This window comes from Oncorhynchus mykiss, chromosome 7 (genome assembly GCF_013265735.2).
Source record: "Oncorhynchus mykiss isolate Arlee chromosome 7, USDA_OmykA_1.1, whole genome shotgun sequence".
Lineage (NCBI taxonomy): Eukaryota > Metazoa > Chordata > Actinopteri > Salmoniformes > Salmonidae > Oncorhynchus > Oncorhynchus mykiss.
Window position 1 is genome coordinate 82,305,794 of NC_048571.1, and position 18,069 is coordinate 82,323,862.

Sequence of the window (18,069 nt, forward strand, 5' to 3'; positions counted from 1 at the left end):
TCCTTGAATTCTCCTTGAATAATCCTTGACATCTCCTTGAATAATCTTTATTTTATTTTATTTCACCTTTATTTAACCAGGTAGGCTTGTTGAGAACAAGTTCTCATTCGCAACTGCGACCTGGACCAAGATAAAGCAAAGTAGTTTGACACAACAACACAGTGTTACACATGGAATAAACAAACATACAATCAATAATCTATATACAGCATGTGCCAATGAGGTAGGATAAGAGAGGAAAGGCAATAAATAGGCCATGGTGGCGAAGTAATTACAATCAAACACTGTAATGGTAGGATGTGCAGAAGATGAATGTGCAAGTAGAGATACTGGGGTGCAAAGGAGCAAAATAAATAAATAAATGCAGTATGGGGATGGAGTAGTTAGATGGGCTATTTACAGATGGGCTATCTACAGGTGCAATGATCTGTGAGCTGCTCTGACAGCTGGTGCTTGAAGTTAGTGAGGGAGAGTTTCCAGCTTCAGCGATTTTTGCAGTTTGTTCCATTGGCAGCAGAGAACTGGAAAAAAGTCAGCCAAATGAGGAATTGGATTTGGGGGTGACCAGTGAAATATATCTGCTGGAGCGCGTGCTGCGGGTGGGTGCTGCTATGGTGACCAGTGAACTGAGATAAGGCGGGGCTATACCTAGCAGAGACTTGGCAGTGGACTCTGCAGTAAATTGCTAATTCCCCTCCCTTTGGCAACTCTATCTTGTCGGAAAATGTTATAGTTAGGGATGGAAATTTCAGGGTTTTTGGTGATCTTCCTAAGCCAGGATTCAGACATGGCTAGGACATCTGGGTTGGCAGAGTGTGCTAAGGCAGTGAATAGAACAAACTTGGGGAGGAGGCTTCTAATGTTAACACGCATGAAACCAAGGCTTTGACGGTTACAGAAGTCAACAAATGAGAGCGACTGTGGAATGGGAGTGGAGCTAGGCACTACTGGGCCTGGATTAACCTCTATGTCACCAGAGCAACAGAGGAGGAGTATGATAAGGGTATGGCTAAAGGCTATAACAACTGGTCGTCTAGTACGTTCGGAACAGAGAGTAAAAGGAGCAGGTTTCTGGGCGTGAATAGATTCAAAGCATAATGTACAGACAAAGGTAAGGTAGGACGTGAATACAGTGGAGGTAAACCTAGGCATAGAGTGATGACGAGAGAGATATTGTCTCTAGAAACATAATTTAAACCAGGTGATGTGTGGGAGGTGGAAGCTAAGGGGTTAGCTAAGGCATATTGAGCAGGGCTAGAGGATCTACAGTGAGATAAGACAATAATCACTAACCAGAACAGCAATGGACAAGGCATATTGACATTAGGGAGAGGCATGCGTAGCCGAGTGATCATAGAGGTCCAGTAAGTAGATTAGCTGGCTAGAGACATGGCAATTCATTCAGCTAGTGGGCCGGGGCTAGCAAGTTAGCAGAAGGGCCTTAGAGGTACCTCGCGACGGAAGAAGTCTGTTGTAGCCTCCTCGTGCAGAGCCTCCTCGTGCAGAGCCTCCTCGTGCAGAGCCTCCTCGTGCGGTTCCTTCGGCAGACCAGCCGTGATGGATTTTGTAGGGTTCCGTGTAGTAAAGGTGCCCAGTCCAATTGGCAAAATAGGTATAGTGACCCAAGAAATTGGCCGATGGATCTATTCAGCTAACAGTCCGATATGCTCTAGACAGCTGGTGGGCGCTGATAGCAGGCTAGCAGTTGGGCATTCATCCTTGAATACTCCTTGAATACTCCTTGAATACTCCTTAAATACTCCTTTGTCATTTTCCTTCCCCAGTGTCCCAGCGAAACGTATGACCCCCTCCACAAGTCTACTCGTGACTTCCCTGATGACGTAGTGAGCTTCATGAGGGGTCACCAGCTGATGTGGGAACCCATCCTTCCAATCACCCGCCGGCCTGTCTTCACCCGCGTCAATGTGCCCTACACCCTACGAAGGGTAGTAGTGGACAGGGTGGATGCTGAGGATGGGCAGTATGACGTCCTACACCTGGGCACAGGTAAGAGAGTGTGTGAATGTGCTACACCCTACGAAGGGTACAGGGAGACAGTGTGGCTGGGGTGTAGTGTAGGAATGAACAGTGTTCCCAACACCGTACGAAGGGTACAGGGAGACAGTGTGGCTGGGGTGTAGTGTAGGAATGAACAGTGTTCCCAACACCCTACGAAGGGTACAGGGAGAAAGTGGGGCTGGGGTGTAGTGTAGTAGTGAATAGTGTTCCCAACACCCTACGAAGGGTACAGGGAGAAGGTGGGGCTGAGGTGTAGTGTAGTAGTGAACAGTGTTCCCAACACCCTACGAAGGGTACAGGGAGAAGGTGGGGCTGGGGTGTAGTGTAGTAGTGAACAGTGTTCCCAACACCCTACGAAGGGTACAGGGAGAAGGTGGGGCTGGGGTGTAGTGTAGTAGTGAACAGTGTTCCCAACACCCTACGAAGGGTACAGGGAGAAGGTGGGGCTGGGGTGTAGTGTAGTAGTGAACAGTGTTCCCAACACCCTACGAAGGGTACACCCGTGTCCCTCTCTACCAACAGTAGAGAGGGGGACTGATACCAACAGTAGAGAGGACTGATACCAACAGTAGAGAGGGGACTGATACCAAAAGTAGAGAGGGGACTGATACCAACAGTAGAGAGGGGACTGATACCAACAGTAGAGAGGGGTCTGATACCAACAGTAGAGAGGGGTCTGATACCAACAGTAGAGAGGGGTCTGATACCAACAGTAGAGAGGGGTCTGATACCAACAGTAGAGAGGGGTCTGATACCAACAGTAGAGAGGGGTCTGATACCAACAGTAGAGAGGGGTCTGATACCAACAGGAGAGAGGGGTCTGATACCAACAGGAGAGAGGGGACTGATACCAACAGTAGAGAGGGGGTCTGATACCAACAGTAGAGAAAGGGGGACTGATACCAGCAGTAGAGAGGAGGACTGATACCAACAGTAGAGAGGGGGACTGATACCAACAGTAGAGAGGGGGACTGATACCAACAGTAGAGAGGGGGACTGATACCAACAGTAGAGAGGGGGACTGATGCCAACAGTAGAGAGGGGGACTGATACCAACAGTAGAGAGGAGGACTGATACCAACAGTAGAGACTGGTCTGATACCAACAGTAGAGAGGAGGTCTGATACCAACAGTAGAGAGGGGGACTGATACCAACAGTAGAGAGGGGGACTGATACCAACAGTAGAGAGGGGGACTGATACCAACAGTAGAGAGGGGGTCTGATACCAACAGTAGAGAAAGGGGGACTGATACCAGCAGTAGAGAGGGGGTCTGATACCAACAGTAGAGAAAGGGGGACTGATACCAGCAGTAGAGAGGAGGACTGATACCAACAGTAGAGAGGGGGACTGATGCCAACAGTAGAGAGGAGGACTGATACCAACAGTAGAGAGGAGGACTGATACCAACAGTAGAGAAAGGGGGACTGATACCAGCAGTAGAGAGGAGGACTGATACCAACAGTAGAGAGGGGGACTGATACCAACAGTAGAGACTGGTCTGATACCAACAGTAGAGTGGAGGACTGATACCAACAGTAGAGAGGGGGACTGATACCAACAGTAGAGAGGGGGACTGATACCAACAGTAGAGAGGAGGACTGATACCAACAGTAGAGAGGGGGACTGATACCAACAGTAGAGAGGGGGACTGATACCAGCAGTAGAGAGGGGGACTGATACCAGCAGTAGAGAGGAGGACTGATACCAACAGTAGAGAGGGGGACTGATACCAACAGTAGAGAGGGGGACTGATACCAGCAGTAGAGAGGAGGACTGATACCAACAGTAGAGAGGGGGACTGATACCAAGAGTAGAGAGGGGGACTGATACCAGCAGTAGAGAGGAGGACTGATACCAACAGTAGAGAGGGGGACTGATACCAACAGTAGAGAGGGGGACTGATACCAACAGTAGAGAGGAAGACTGATACCAACAGTAGAGAGGGGGACTGATACCAACAGTAGAGAGGGGGACTGATACCAACAGTAGAGAGGGGGACTGATACCAACAGTAGAGAAAGGGGGACTGATACCAACAGTAGAGAGGGGGACTGATACCAACAGTAGAGAGGGGGACTGATACCAACAGTAGAGAGGGGGACTGATACCAACAGTAGAGAGGGGGACTGATACCAACAGTAGAGAGGAGGACTGATACCAACAGTAGAGAAAGGGGGACTGATACCAACAGTAGAGAAAGGGGGACTGATACCAACAGTAGAGAGGGGTCTGATACCAGCAGTAGAGAGGGGGACTGATACCAACAGGAGAGAGGGGGACTGATACCAACAGGAGAGAGGGGGACTGATACCAACAGTAGAGAGGAGGACTGATACCAACAGTAGAGAGGGGGACTGATACCAACAGGAGAGAGGGGGACTGATACCAACAGGAGAGAGGGGGACTGATACCAACAGTAGAGAGGAGGACTGATACCAACAGTAGAGAGGAGGACTGATACCAACAGTAGAGAGGAGGACTGATACCAACAGGAGAGAGGGGGACTGATACCAGCAGTAGAGAGGGGGACTGATACCAGCAGTAGAGAGGAGGACTGATACCAACAGTAGAGAGGGGGACTGATACCAACAGTAGAGAGGGGGACTGATACCAGCAGTAGAGAGGAGGACTGATACCAACAGTAGAGAGGGGGACTGATACCAACAGTAGAGAGGGGGACTGATACCAGCAGTAGAGAGGAGGACTGATACCAACAGTAGAGAGGGGGACTGATACCAACAGTAGAGAGGGGGACTGATACCAACAGTAGAGAGGAGGACTGATACCAACAGTAGAGAGGGGGACTGATACCAACAGTAGAGAGGGGGACTGATACCAACAGTAGAGAGGGGGACTGATACCAACAGTAGAGAGGGGGACTGATACCAACAGTAGAGAGGAGGACTGATACCAACAGTAGAGAAAGGGGGACTGATACCAACAGTAGAGAAAGGGGGACTGATACCAACAGTAGAGAGGGGGACTGATACCAACAGTAGAGAGGGGGACTGATACCAACAGTAGAGAGGGGGACTGATACCAACAGTAGAGAGGGGGACTGATACCAACAGTAGAGAGGAGGACTGATACCAACAGTAGAGAAAGGGGGACTGATACCAACAGTAGAGAAAGGGGGACTGATACCAACAGTAGAGAGGGGTCTGATACCAGCAGTAGAGAAAGGGGGACTGATACCAACAGGAGAGAGGGGGACTGATACCAACAGGAGAGAGGGGGACTGATACCAACAGTAGAGAGGAGGACTGATACCAACAGTAGAGAGGGGGACTGATACCAACAGGAGAGAGGGGGACTGATACCAACAGGAGAGAGGGGGACTGATACCAACAGTAGAGAGGAGGACTGATACCAACAGTAGAGAGGAGGACTGATACCAACAGTAGAGAGGAGGACTGATACCAACAGGAGAGAGGAGGACTGATACAAACAGTAGAGAGGAGGACTGATACCAACAGTAGAGAGGAGGACTGATACCAACAGTAGAGAGGAGGACTGATACCAACAGTAGAGAGGGGGACTGATACCAACAGTAGAGAGGAGGACTGATACCAACAGTAGAGAGGGGGACTGATACCAACAGTAGAGAGGGGGACTGATGCCAACAGTAGAGAAAGGGGGACTGATACCAACAGTAGAGAGGAGGACTGATACAAACAGTAGAGAGGAGGACTGATACCAACAGTAGAGAGGAGGACTGATACCAACAGTAGAGAGGGGGACTGATACAAACAGTAGAGAGGAGGACTGATACCAACAGTAGAGAGGGGGACTGATACCAACAGTAGAGAGGGGGACTGATACCAACAGTAGAGAAAGGGGGACTGATACCAACAGTAGAGAGGAGGACTGATACCAACAGTAGAGAGGGGTCTGATACCAGCAGTAGAGAGGGGGACTGATACCAACAGTAGAGAGGAGGACTGATACCAACAGTAGAGAGGGGGACTGATACCAACAGTAGAGAGGGGGACTGATACCAACAGTAGAGAGGGGGACTGATACCAACAGTAGAGAGGAGGACTGATACCAACAGTAGAGAGGAGGACTGATACCAACAGTAGAGAGGAGGACTGATACCAACAGTAGAGAGGGGGACTGATACCAACAGTAGAGAGGGGGACTGATACCAACAGTAGAGAGGGGGACTGATACCAACAGTAGAGAGGGGGACTGATACCAACAGTAGAGAGGAGGACTGATACCAACAGTAGAGAGGAGGACTGATACCAACAGTAGAGAAAGGGGGACTGATACCAACAGTAGAGAGGAGGACTGATACCAACAGTAGAGAGGGGGACTGATACCAACAGTAGAGAAAGGGGGACTGATACCAACAGTAGAGAGGGGGACTGATACCAACAGTAGAGAGGGGGACTGATACCAACAGTAGAGAGGGGGTCTGATACCAACAGTAGAGAGGGGGACTGATACCAACAGTAGAGAGGGGGACTGATACCAACAGTAGAGAGGGGGACTGATACCAACAGTAGAGAGGAGGACTGATACCAACAGTAGAGAAAGGGGGACTGATACCAACAGTAGAGAAAGGGGGACTGATACCAACAGTAGAGAGGGGTCTGATACCAGCAGTAGAGAAAGGGGGACTGATACCAACAGGAGAGAGGGGGACTGATACCAACAGGAGAGAGGGGGACTGATACCAACAGTAGAGAGGAGGACTGATACCAACAGTAGAGAGGGGGACTGATACCAACAGGAGAGAGGGGGACTGATACCAACAGGAGAGAGGGGGACTGATACCAACAGTAGAGAGGAGGACTGATACCAACAGTAGAGAGGAGGACTGATACCAACAGTAGAGAGGAGGACTGATACCAACAGGAGAGAGGAGGACTGATACAAACAGTAGAGAGGAGGACTGATACCAACAGTAGAGAGGAGGACTGATACCAACAGTAGAGAGGAGGACTGATACCAACAGTAGAGAGGGGGACTGATACCAACAGTAGAGAGGAGGACTGATACCAACAGTAGAGAGGGGGACTGATACCAACAGTAGAGAGGGGGACTGATGCCAACAGTAGAGAAAGGGGGACTGATACCAACAGTAGAGAGGAGGACTGATACAAACAGTAGAGAGGAGGACTGATACCAACAGTAGAGAGGAGGACTGATACCAACAGTAGAGAGGGGGACTGATACAAACAGTAGAGAGGAGGACTGATACCAACAGTAGAGAGGGGGACTGATACCAACAGTAGAGAGGGGGACTGATACCAACAGTAGAGAAAGGGGGACTGATACCAACAGTAGAGAGGAGGACTGATACCAACAGTAGAGAGGGGTCTGATACCAGCAGTAGAGAGGGGGACTGATACCAACAGTAGAGAGGAGGACTGATACCAACAGTAGAGAGGGGGACTGATACCAACAGTAGAGAGGGGGACTGATACCAACAGTAGAGAGGGGGACTGATACCAACAGTAGAGAGGAGGACTGATACCAACAGTAGAGAGGAGGACTGATACCAACAGTAGAGAGGAGGACTGATACCAACAGTAGAGAGGGGGACTGATACCAACAGTAGAGAGGGGGACTGATACCAACAGTAGAGAGGGGGACTGATACCAACAGTAGAGAGGGGGACTGATACCAACAGTAGAGAGGAGGACTGATACCAACAGTAGAGAGGAGGACTGATACCAACAGTAGAGAAAGGGGGACTGATACCAACAGTAGAGAGGAGGACTGATACCAACAGTAGAGAGGGGGACTGATACCAACAGTAGAGAAAGGGGGACTGATACCAACAGTAGAGAGGGGGACTGATACCAACAGTAGAGAGGGGGACTGATACCAACAGTAGAGAGGGGGTCTGATACCAACAGTAGAGAGGGGGACTGATACCAACAGTAGAGAGGGGGACTGATACCAACAGTAGAGAAAGGGGGACTGATACCAACAGTAGAGAGGGGGACTGATACCAACAGTAGAGAGGGGGACTGATACCAACAGTAGAGAGGGGGACTGATACCAACAGTAGAGAGGGGGACTGATACCAACAGTAGAGAGGGGGACTGATACCAACAGTAGAGAGGGGGACTGATACCAACAGTAGAGAGGAGGACTGATACCAACAGTAGAGAGGAGGACTGATACCAACAGTAGAGAAAGGGGGACTGATACCAACAGTAGAGAGGGGGACTGATACCAACAGTAGAGAGGGGGACTGATACCAACAGTAGAGAAAGGGGGACTGATACCAACAGTAGAGAGGGGGACTGATACCAACAGTAGAGAGGGGGACTGATACCAACAGTAGAGAGGGGGTCTGATACCAACAGTAGAGAGGGGGACTGATACCAACAGTAGAGAGGAGGACTGATACCAACAGTAGAGAAAGGGGGACTGATACCAACAGTAGAGAGGAGGACTGATACCAACAGTAGAGAGGGGGACTGATACCAACAGTAGAGAAAGGGGGACTGATACCAACAGTAGAGAGGGGGACTGATACCAACAGTAGAGAGGGGGACTGATACCAACAGTAGAGAAAGGGGGACTGATACCAACAGTAGAGAGGGGGACTGATACCAGCAGTAGAGAGGGGGACTGATACCAACAGTAGAGAGGGGGACTGATACCAACAGTAGAGAGGAGGACTGATACCAACAGTAGAGAGGGGGACTGATACCAACAGTAGAGATGAATTTTCGGGACAAATCGTCAGAATGCAACCCATCTAATTTTTCTTAACTCTTTTTCTTGATCTGCATTGTTGGTTAGAGTCTTGTAAGTAAGACATTCACTGTAAGGTCTACTACACCGGTTTTATTCAACACATGTGACAAATGCAATTTGATTTGATCCCGTATGGGATTATTTGATACAAAAACAAACATTACAATAATTCACTGTGGTAATTCAGTGATCATTCTTCTTCTGGTGTTCTCTGCATTTGCTCATCGCACAAAGAGTGAAATCAATACATAATTATAAATAAGCTTATCGAAACAATAATTACATCCCTAGAGTAGTAAAATAATACACATACAGTACCAGTCAAAAGTTTGGACACACCTACTCATTCAAGGGTTTTTCTTTATTTTTACTTTTTTCTATATTGTAGAATAATAGTGAAGACATCAAAACTATGAAATGACACATGGAATCATGTAGTAACAAAAAAAAAGCACCAAATAACAAATAAATAAGTAACAAATAAATATATTTTAAATTTGAGATTATTCAAATAGCCACCCTTTGCCTTGATGAAAGCTTTGCACATTCTTGGCATTCTCTCAACCAGCTTCATGAGGTAGTCACCTGGAATGCATTTAATTTAAGAAGGTGTGCTTTCTTAAAAGTTAATTTGGACAATTTCTTTCCTTCTTAATGTGTTTGAGCCAATCGGTTGTGTTGTGACAAGGTAGGTTGGTAAACAGAAGATAGTCCTATTTGGTAAAAGACCAAGTCCATATTATGGCAAGAACAGCTCAAATCAGCAAAGAGAAATGACAGTCCATCATTACTTTAAGACATGAAGGTCAGTCAATACGGAAAATTTCAAGAACTTTGAAAGTTCCTTCAACAGTCGCAAAAACCATCAAGCGTTATAATGAAACTGGCTCTCATGAGGACCGCCACAGGAAAGGAAGACCCAGAATTACCTCTGCTGCGGAGGATAAGTTCATTAGAGTTACCAGCCTCCGAGATTGCTGCCCAAATAAATGCTTCACAGAGTTTAACTAACAGACACATCTCAACATCATCTGTTCAGAGGAGACTGCGTGAATCAGACCTTCATGGTTGAATTGCTGCAAAGAAACCACTACTAAAGGACACCAATAAGAAGAAGAGACTTGCTTGGGCAAAGAAACATGAGTAATGGACATTAGACCAGTGGAAATTTGTCCATTGGTGTCATGTATTGTCATGTTGTGTCTTGTTTCTGTCCTTTCTCTACACCCTTTCTCCCTCTGCTGGTCGTACTAGGTCACCTTTTCTCCCCCTCTTTCCCCCAGCTGTTCCTTGTCTCCTCCTAACTACCTCGTCACCCCTTTTCCCACCTGTTCCCTTTTTCCCTCTGATTAGTCCTCTATATCTCTCTCTGTTTTTGTTCCTGTCTTTGTCGGATTCTTGTTTGTGTTTCATGCCTGAACCAGACTATCGTCATGTTTGCTGCAACCTTGTCCTGTCGGAATCTGCCGGTCCATCTGAGCCTACCTATGTTTCGTTATTAAAGAAGCTCTGTTTACGTTAATTCGCTTTTGGGTCCTCATTCACGCACCTTAACAATTGGTCTGGAGTTCAAGTTTGAGATTTTTGGTTCCAATCTCTGTGCCACAGTAAAACATGGAGGAAGAGGTGTTATGGTGTGGGGGTACTTTGTTGGTGACACTGTCTGTGATTTATTTAGAATTCAGGGCATACTTAACCAGCATGGCTACCACAGCATTCTGCAGTGAAACGCCATCCATCTGGTTTGGGCAAAGTGGGTTGATCATTTGTTTTTCAACAGGACAATGACCCCAAAACACACCTCCAGACTGTGTAAGGGCTATTTGACCAAGAAGAAGAGTGCTGCATCAGATGACCTGGCCTCCACCATCACCCAACCTCAAACCAATTGAGATGGTTGGGGTTGAGTCGGACCACAGAGTGAAGGAAAAGCAGCCAACAATTGCTCAGCATATGTGGGAACTCCTTCAAGACTGTAGGAAAAGCATTCCAGATGAAGCTGGTTGAGAGAATACCTAGAGTGTGCAAAGCTGTCACCGAGGCAAAGTTTGGCTATTGGAAGTATTGGAAATATAAAATATGTTTGGATTTGTTTAACCCTTTTTTGGTTAGTTCATGATTCCATGTGTGTTATTTCATAGTTTTGATGTCTTCGCTATTATTCTACAATTTAGAAAATAGTAAAAATATAGAAAAACCCTTGAATGAGTAGGTGTGTCTAAACGTTTGACTGGTACTGTGTATATATATATATATACATACATAACATATACAGTTAACATGTGTGTAGAGTGTGTGTGTGTGTGTGTGTGTGTGTAGAGTGTGTGTGTGCAGAGTGTGTGTGTAGAGTGTGTTTGCAGAGGGGTGTCTGTCTTAAAATGATTCACTTAGAATAGGGTAAAGTTCAAGACACACACACACACACACACACACACACACACACAGAGGACTGGTTCTTCATGATAATGTCAGGATGGTCCCAGGGCGGGGAGTCATTATCCTGGGGAAAGGGTTACCGTGGGAACTTTCCTGTGGCTCAACAACTAATCTACGTCTGAGACTGATGAACCAGGCCATGTTGGGCTCCAACGGCCCAGCTCACCTTAGTGTGATCACTGTTCCATAGCCCTGCACTCTGACATTCAATCCTCTCTGCCTGAACCCTGGTGGATCTCAGAGTCAAGACTCTGCTGTTGGTCGGCAATCATCAGATCAACAGGCTTCAGTTTTGAGTGTTTTCCATTGAGATTCTCATCATTAAGGCATAGTGAATCGTGTCCGTATTAAGAGTGTGGCTAATCAAGGCAAGCGAATGTCTGGTGAGATGAATGGATTCCCGTGATTTAGTAGCATTAGCGCCTAGACACGGAGTCATTCATCAAGCTGAGGTAGATAGCTGAGCTCTCTCTGTCTGAAGGCTCTCCTCTTAGTGGGAACGTTGCTATGACCTCTGGTCACCCATTGAGGTTAAATATTTTAATGTCAGAAATCACACACTATCCCTGTTAATGAGTTTAGTTTGGGCCGACACACTCAACTTAACTTAGCAAACATGTACACACATACACACACACTAGACAATGCTACTAAGTAACGATCACACCACAGCTTCAATGCATGAAGCACACAGTCAGGAGGAGTGGTTCGTCAGGCTGGGTGGTTAGTCAGGCTGGGTGGTTAGTCAGGCCGGGTGGTTGTTCAGGCAGGCAGGTTGGTTAGGCAGGGTGGTTCGTCAGGCAGGGTGGTTAGTCAGGCCGGGTGGTTGTTCAGGCAGGCAGGTTGGTCAGGCAGGGTGGTTTGTCAGGCAGGGTGGTTGCTATGACAGGGTGGTTGCTATGACAGGGTGGTTGCTATGCCATAGGGACTTTTAACCCACCGTTTTCATTTGAAGGTAACTTGCTGCATAAGACATCAAGTGTAATTGGTTGTTGTTACCTGCGTAGGAAAATCATATACACACCTGTCGCTCAGTTACTTCCTGCTTTTCTCCCTCCTCTTCAGATGATGGCAAGGTGCTGAAAGTGGTGTCTGTCCCCAAAGACAACTGGGAGACTGAGGAGATCATTCTGGAGGAGCTGATTGTCTTTCAGGTGAGATGCCTGCTAGGGTTTAATTAACCATAACATATTCTCTGATGTGATCTACTACCAACCAGGGTTGGGGTCAATTCATTCCATTTCAATACCTCTCAATTCAGGAAGGACACTGAAATTACAATTCCAATCTTCTTCAATCCTTTTCAATAAAGAATATGTAGATTTTGAATGTGGTTTATTTTATGAATTGACTTGAATTGAAATGGAATTGACCCCCAACCCTTTTACCAACTCAGACGATTAAACTGCTAAAGTTTCAACTTCAGGAGGAATAGAAAGTACATCTGAAATAGGCCCAGTCCACAAACATTTACTGTACCTCACAGGAAGTACATCTGAAATAGGCCCAGTCCAGAAACATTACTGTACCTCACAGGAAGTACATCTGAAATAGGCCCAGTCCACAAACATTTACTGTACCTCACAGGAAGTACATCTGAAATAGGCCCAGTCCAGAAACATTACTGTACCTCACAGGAAGTACATCTGAAATAGGCCCAGTCCAGAAACATTTACTGTACCTCAGAGGAAGTACATGTAGATCTGACAGAAATGAATAGGTAATAGTAGCTCCACCTTGTCCTCCGATAGACTATGTTGGAATTATAGACTGCTAGCAATTTGATTGGCAGACTAATAGGAAATTCCACCATAGTATGCCAATCAAATTCTCTCAGATCTACAGGAGTTCCTAGGAGTAAAGACTAGGAGATAAGGCCTAGGGGTAGGGACTAGGAGATAAGGCCTAGGGGCTAGGAGATTAGGGGTAGGGACTAGGAGATAAGGCCTAGGGACTAAGAGACAAGGCATAGGGGTAGGAACTAGGAGACAAGGCCTAGGGGTAGGGACTAGGAGGTAAGGCCTATGGACTAGGAGATAAGGGATAGAGGATAAGGCCTAGAGGTAGGGACTAGGAGATAAGGCCTAGGGGTAGGGACTAGGAGATAAGGCCTAGGGGTAGGGGCTAGGAGATAAAGCCTAGGAGCTAGGAATTAAGGCCTGGGGGCATGGAGATAAGGCCTCGGGGAAAGGAGATGACCTGCCTGCCATGTCATCTGTTCTGAGATCAGCACTGACTTTTGTTTCCATTGGGGCAATCACATACTTGACCAAAATAACCAACTAACCCCCTAAGAGGAAAAACAGATACAGACCCATTTTTCCCAGGGTCTCCCAAATAAATAGACAGACTATCTCCTATTAGGGAAGAAGAGAACAGGGAGCGAAGTGTGGAACAACAACAACACAGGACAAGATGGCCGTGTGTATTTATTGGAGTTAAGCTGCATAATCCTCTCTTAACAAACAAGAGGATGAATGTCAGGGCCAGTATTCACAGTCAGAGTCTCAGAGTAGGAGACGTTTTTTGCCTTTCATAATGAATACGATCCTATGGACACGGGGACCTGATCTTTGTGAATACGTGCTCCGACTAAGACAAAAACCTGACTGTATCCTCTTTGGATAGGGTTGAACCACAAACATACTTATACATGACATCATTGGGTTTAACATGGGAGGTTTTAGGGGGGAGGGTTGACTTCGATATGACCTGGCAGTGTCAGGCCTTGGGTAGGATGTTAACCACATAGCTCATTAGACTGGGTTGGGGTTAATACACAGAGTTTGAGAGTGGCAATGAGTCTTCCTGAGGGAAGAACTGAGGTCCGTGTGTGTGTGTCAGCGTGTGTGTGCGTGTGTCTCGGTGTGTGTGTGAGTTAGCTAGCTAGCTAAGAGAATGTGTGTGTGTGTGGCCTGCGCCTGGCAGAGAGTTAGCTAGCTAGCTAAGAGAATGTGTGTATGTGAGGAGACATGATAGCAAGGTTATCGTCCCCATCCTTCTAAAGGCTATCTGAATAGGATGCAGCTCACTTGGACTGTCAGGGGTCACTGACTCCCAATGACACCATGTTTAAATTAACCTCTGAGATGATGTTGGTAATGGTGAGCCTTGGTATGTGGATTCTCTAGAGCAGAACACACACACACACACACGCGCGCGCGTGGACACATGCGTACACACACACACACACACACACACGCATGGACACATGCGTACACACACACACACACACACACACGTGCACACACACACACACATAATATTGTCTTGTGTGATGTCGACCTGTGTGTTAAACCATTGTGTTCTGATCCTGCAGACTCAGGCCCCCATCCTTAACATGGAGCTGTCTACCAAAAGAGTAAGTCTGCTGTGTGCGAGTGTGTGTGTGCACGTGCGTTTGTGTCCGTGTGTGGGTGTATGTGTGTGTACGTGTGTATGTGTGTGTACGTGTGTGTGTGTGTGTACGTGTGTATGTGTGTGTATGTGTGTGTGTGTGTGTGTACGTGTGTGTGGGTGGTCATCCTCAGTTAATAGTAAATGTAGCAGTAACATACCATTCCAGTAATGATTACAAACAAATAGATGATTGATTTGCGTATAGGAACTTTAGCGCTGTTTACACATAGTTTCTCCAGCAGTAGACTCCTCCCAGAGTACGTTGGGAAGAGACTTGAAAAAACACATCAAATCCAGATTCTATGTGTTTTAAATACATCAAATCACATTTCATTTTTTTGACACATGCGCCGATGAATGCTTACTTACAAACCCTTAACCAACAACGCAGTTCAAGAAATATAGTTAGAATATATTTACTAAATAAACTAAAGTAGAAAATATAATAATAAAAAGTAACACAATAAAATAACAATTATTTATTTATCAAGGCAAGTCAGTTAAGAACAAATTCATATATTCAATGACGGCCTAGGATTGGGTTAACAGGTCTAGGAACAGTGGGTTAACTGGTCTAGGAACAGTGGGTTAACTGGTTTAGGAACAGTGGGTTAACTGGTCTAGGAACAGTGGGTTAGGGGATTTGAACTTGTAACCTTTCGGTTACTAGTCCAACACTCTAACCACTAGGCTACCCTGCCGCCCCAATAATGAGGCTATATAATAATGAGGCTATATACGGCAGGGGGTTAGTTAAGGTCATTTGTACATGTACAGTAGGTCGGGGTAAAGTGACTATAGATAATAACAAAAGATAAGCAGCACTGTAAAACAAAGGTGCGAGGAGTCAAATGAACCAGTCATTTGATTAAATACTGCAGTCTAATGGCTTTGGGGTAGATACTCTTTGCAGAAGTAGGGTTTCAGATGTTTTCGGGAAAGATGGACAGGGACTCTGCTGTCCTAGCCGTTTCCACCATTGGGGGTGACAGGACAGAGAAGAGCTTGGACTGGGCTGAGCGGGAGCTGCCCTCCTGTAGGGGCGGGGAGGGTCAAGAGACCAGAGATGGCAGAATGGAGTGCTCGGGTTGGAGTGTAGTGTTTGAGCATAGCCTGAAGGTAGGGAGGGGCAGTTCCTCTTGCTGCTCCGTAGGTAAACACCATAGTCTTGTAGTGGATGTGAACTTCGACTGGAAGTCAGTGGAGTGTACGGAGGAGCGTAGAGGAAGAACTTGGGAAGGTTGAACACCAGGTCAGCATTCTGGATAAGTTGCAGGGATTTGATGACAAACAGAGAGTTGCAGTAGTTCAGACGGGAGATGACAAGTGCCTGGATTAGGACGCCCAGCCCCGAGAGGGTGATGAGGAGGCAGAGCCTGAGACGCCCAGCCCTGAGAGGGTGGAGAGGAGGATCATTACTGTGACACTTTTAGCAGCACTATGACAATTCAATATAATTCAATAGGAATCAATTACATGAATTAAAAGTACATTCAATTGAGTTAAATCCTCTCCCCTGTTTGTGTGTCTACAGCAACAGGTGTATGTAAGCAGTGATGAGGGAGTGGTCCAGTTACCACTGCAGAGGTGTCAGCTGTACGGTAGAGACTGTGCTGACTGCTGTCTGGCCAGAGACCCTTACTGTGCCTGGGATGGGAACACATGCAACCGATACTTCCCCAGCAACAAGAGGTAACTACTCTACTTAGTTTAAAAGGCCAACACAGCAATATTGATCTCCACATCCAGTCTTTTTACTATTATAGTAGAAAACCAATAACATCAAACATACAATTTAACATAATAATAACATCTAACATTTAAGAGTCTTGCTATTATCTTATTACTGTGTTTGACAATAAAATACACATTTATGTTGTAACATATGTATAATAAAGTACCGTTGTGTTGTATTGTGTTGTATCATGTTGTATTGTGTTGTGTTGTATCATGTTGTATCATGTTGTATTGTGTTGTATTGTGTTGTGTTGTATCATGTTGTATTGTATCATGTTGTATTGTGTCATGTTGTATTGTGTTGTATTGTGTTGTATCATGTTATTGTATTGTGTTGTATCATGTTGTATTGTATCATGTTGTATTGTGTTGTATCATGTTGTGTTGTGTTGTATCATGTTGTATTGTATCATGTTTTATTGTGTTGTATCATGTTGTATTGTATCATGTTGTGTTGTATTGTGTTGTATCATGTTGTATTGTATCATGTTGTATTGTGTTGTATCATGTTGTGTTGTGTTGTATCATGTTGTATTGTATCATGTTGTATTGTGTTGTATCATGTTGTGTTGTGTTTTTTCATGTTGTATTGTATCATGTTGTGTTGTATTGTGTTGTATCATGTTGTATTGTATCATGGTGTATTGTGTTGTATTGTGTTGTATCATGTTGTATTGTATCATGTTGTGTTGTATCATGTTGTATTGTGTTGTATTGTGTTGTATCATGTTGTTGTATTGTGTTGTATCATGTTGTATTGTATCATGTTGTATTGTATCATGTTGTATTGTGTTGTATCATGTTGTATTGTATCATGTTGTATTGTGTTGTATCATGTTGTGTTGTATTGTATCATGTTGTATTGTGTTGTATCATGTTGTATTGTATCATGTTGTATTGTGTTGTATAATGTTGTATTGTATCATGTTGTATTGTGTTGTATTATGTTGTATTGTATCATGTTGTGTTGTATTGTGTTGTATCATATTGTATTGTATCATGTTGTATTGTGTTGTATCATATTGTATTGTATCATGTTGTATTGTGTTGTATCATGTTGTATTGTATCATGGTGTATTGTGTTGTATTGTGTTGTATCATGTTGTATTGGTATCATGTTGTGTTGTATCATGTTGTGTTGTATTGTATTGTGTTGTATCATGTTGTATTGTATCATGTTGTATTGTATCATGTTGTATTGTATCGTGTTGTATTGTATCGTGTTGTATTGTTTTGTATCATGTTGTATTGTATCGTGTTGTGTTATATTGTATTGTGTTGTATCATGTTGTATTGTATCATGTTGTGTTGTATTGTGTTGTATCATGTTGTATTGTATCATGTTGTATTGTGTTGTATTGTATCATGTTGTGTTGTATTTTTTTGTTTGTGAAGCCCGGGAAGAGTTGCTTTTGCTAAATCAACAGCTAAGGGGGTTCCAAACAAATTAACAAACAAACTTACTGCCACAGTCTAAAGCTGTCAGAGTTATGACATGATTATGACACCCAGACTGTCTGCTATCTTATCTCCTTTAGGCGAGCTCGGCGCCAGGACGTGAAACACGGGGATCCGATGAGCCAGTGTTACGACGCAGAAGACGGTGTGTGTGTGTGTGTGTGTACGGGGCTACAATGAGCCAGTGTTGCGATATAGGACAAGTTACAGAAATGAACACTAAATGTTTGACCATGACCATGTCTGATGTAACTCATCTCAGTTCACTAGGCTCCTATGACCATGCCTGATGTTAC

The 18,069-nt window shown here is 45.5% G+C and overlaps 1 protein-coding gene across 1 annotated transcript in view; it reads left to right on the forward strand.

Annotated features, from left to right (window-relative positions):
- Positions 1-18,069, forward strand: part of LOC110529049 (semaphorin-3D) — a 131,538-nt gene that overhangs the window by 107,461 nt on the left and 6,008 nt on the right. Inside the window, exons 12-16 of the mRNA XM_036984222.1 lie at positions 1,785-2,007; positions 12,245-12,333; positions 14,499-14,540; positions 16,113-16,270; positions 17,854-17,918. Of these exons, the coding sequence (XP_036840117.1) occupies positions 1,785-2,007; positions 12,245-12,333; positions 14,499-14,540; positions 16,113-16,270; positions 17,854-17,918 (577 nt within the window). The remainder of the gene's footprint in view (positions 1-1,784; positions 2,008-12,244; positions 12,334-14,498; positions 14,541-16,112; positions 16,271-17,853; positions 17,919-18,069) is intronic.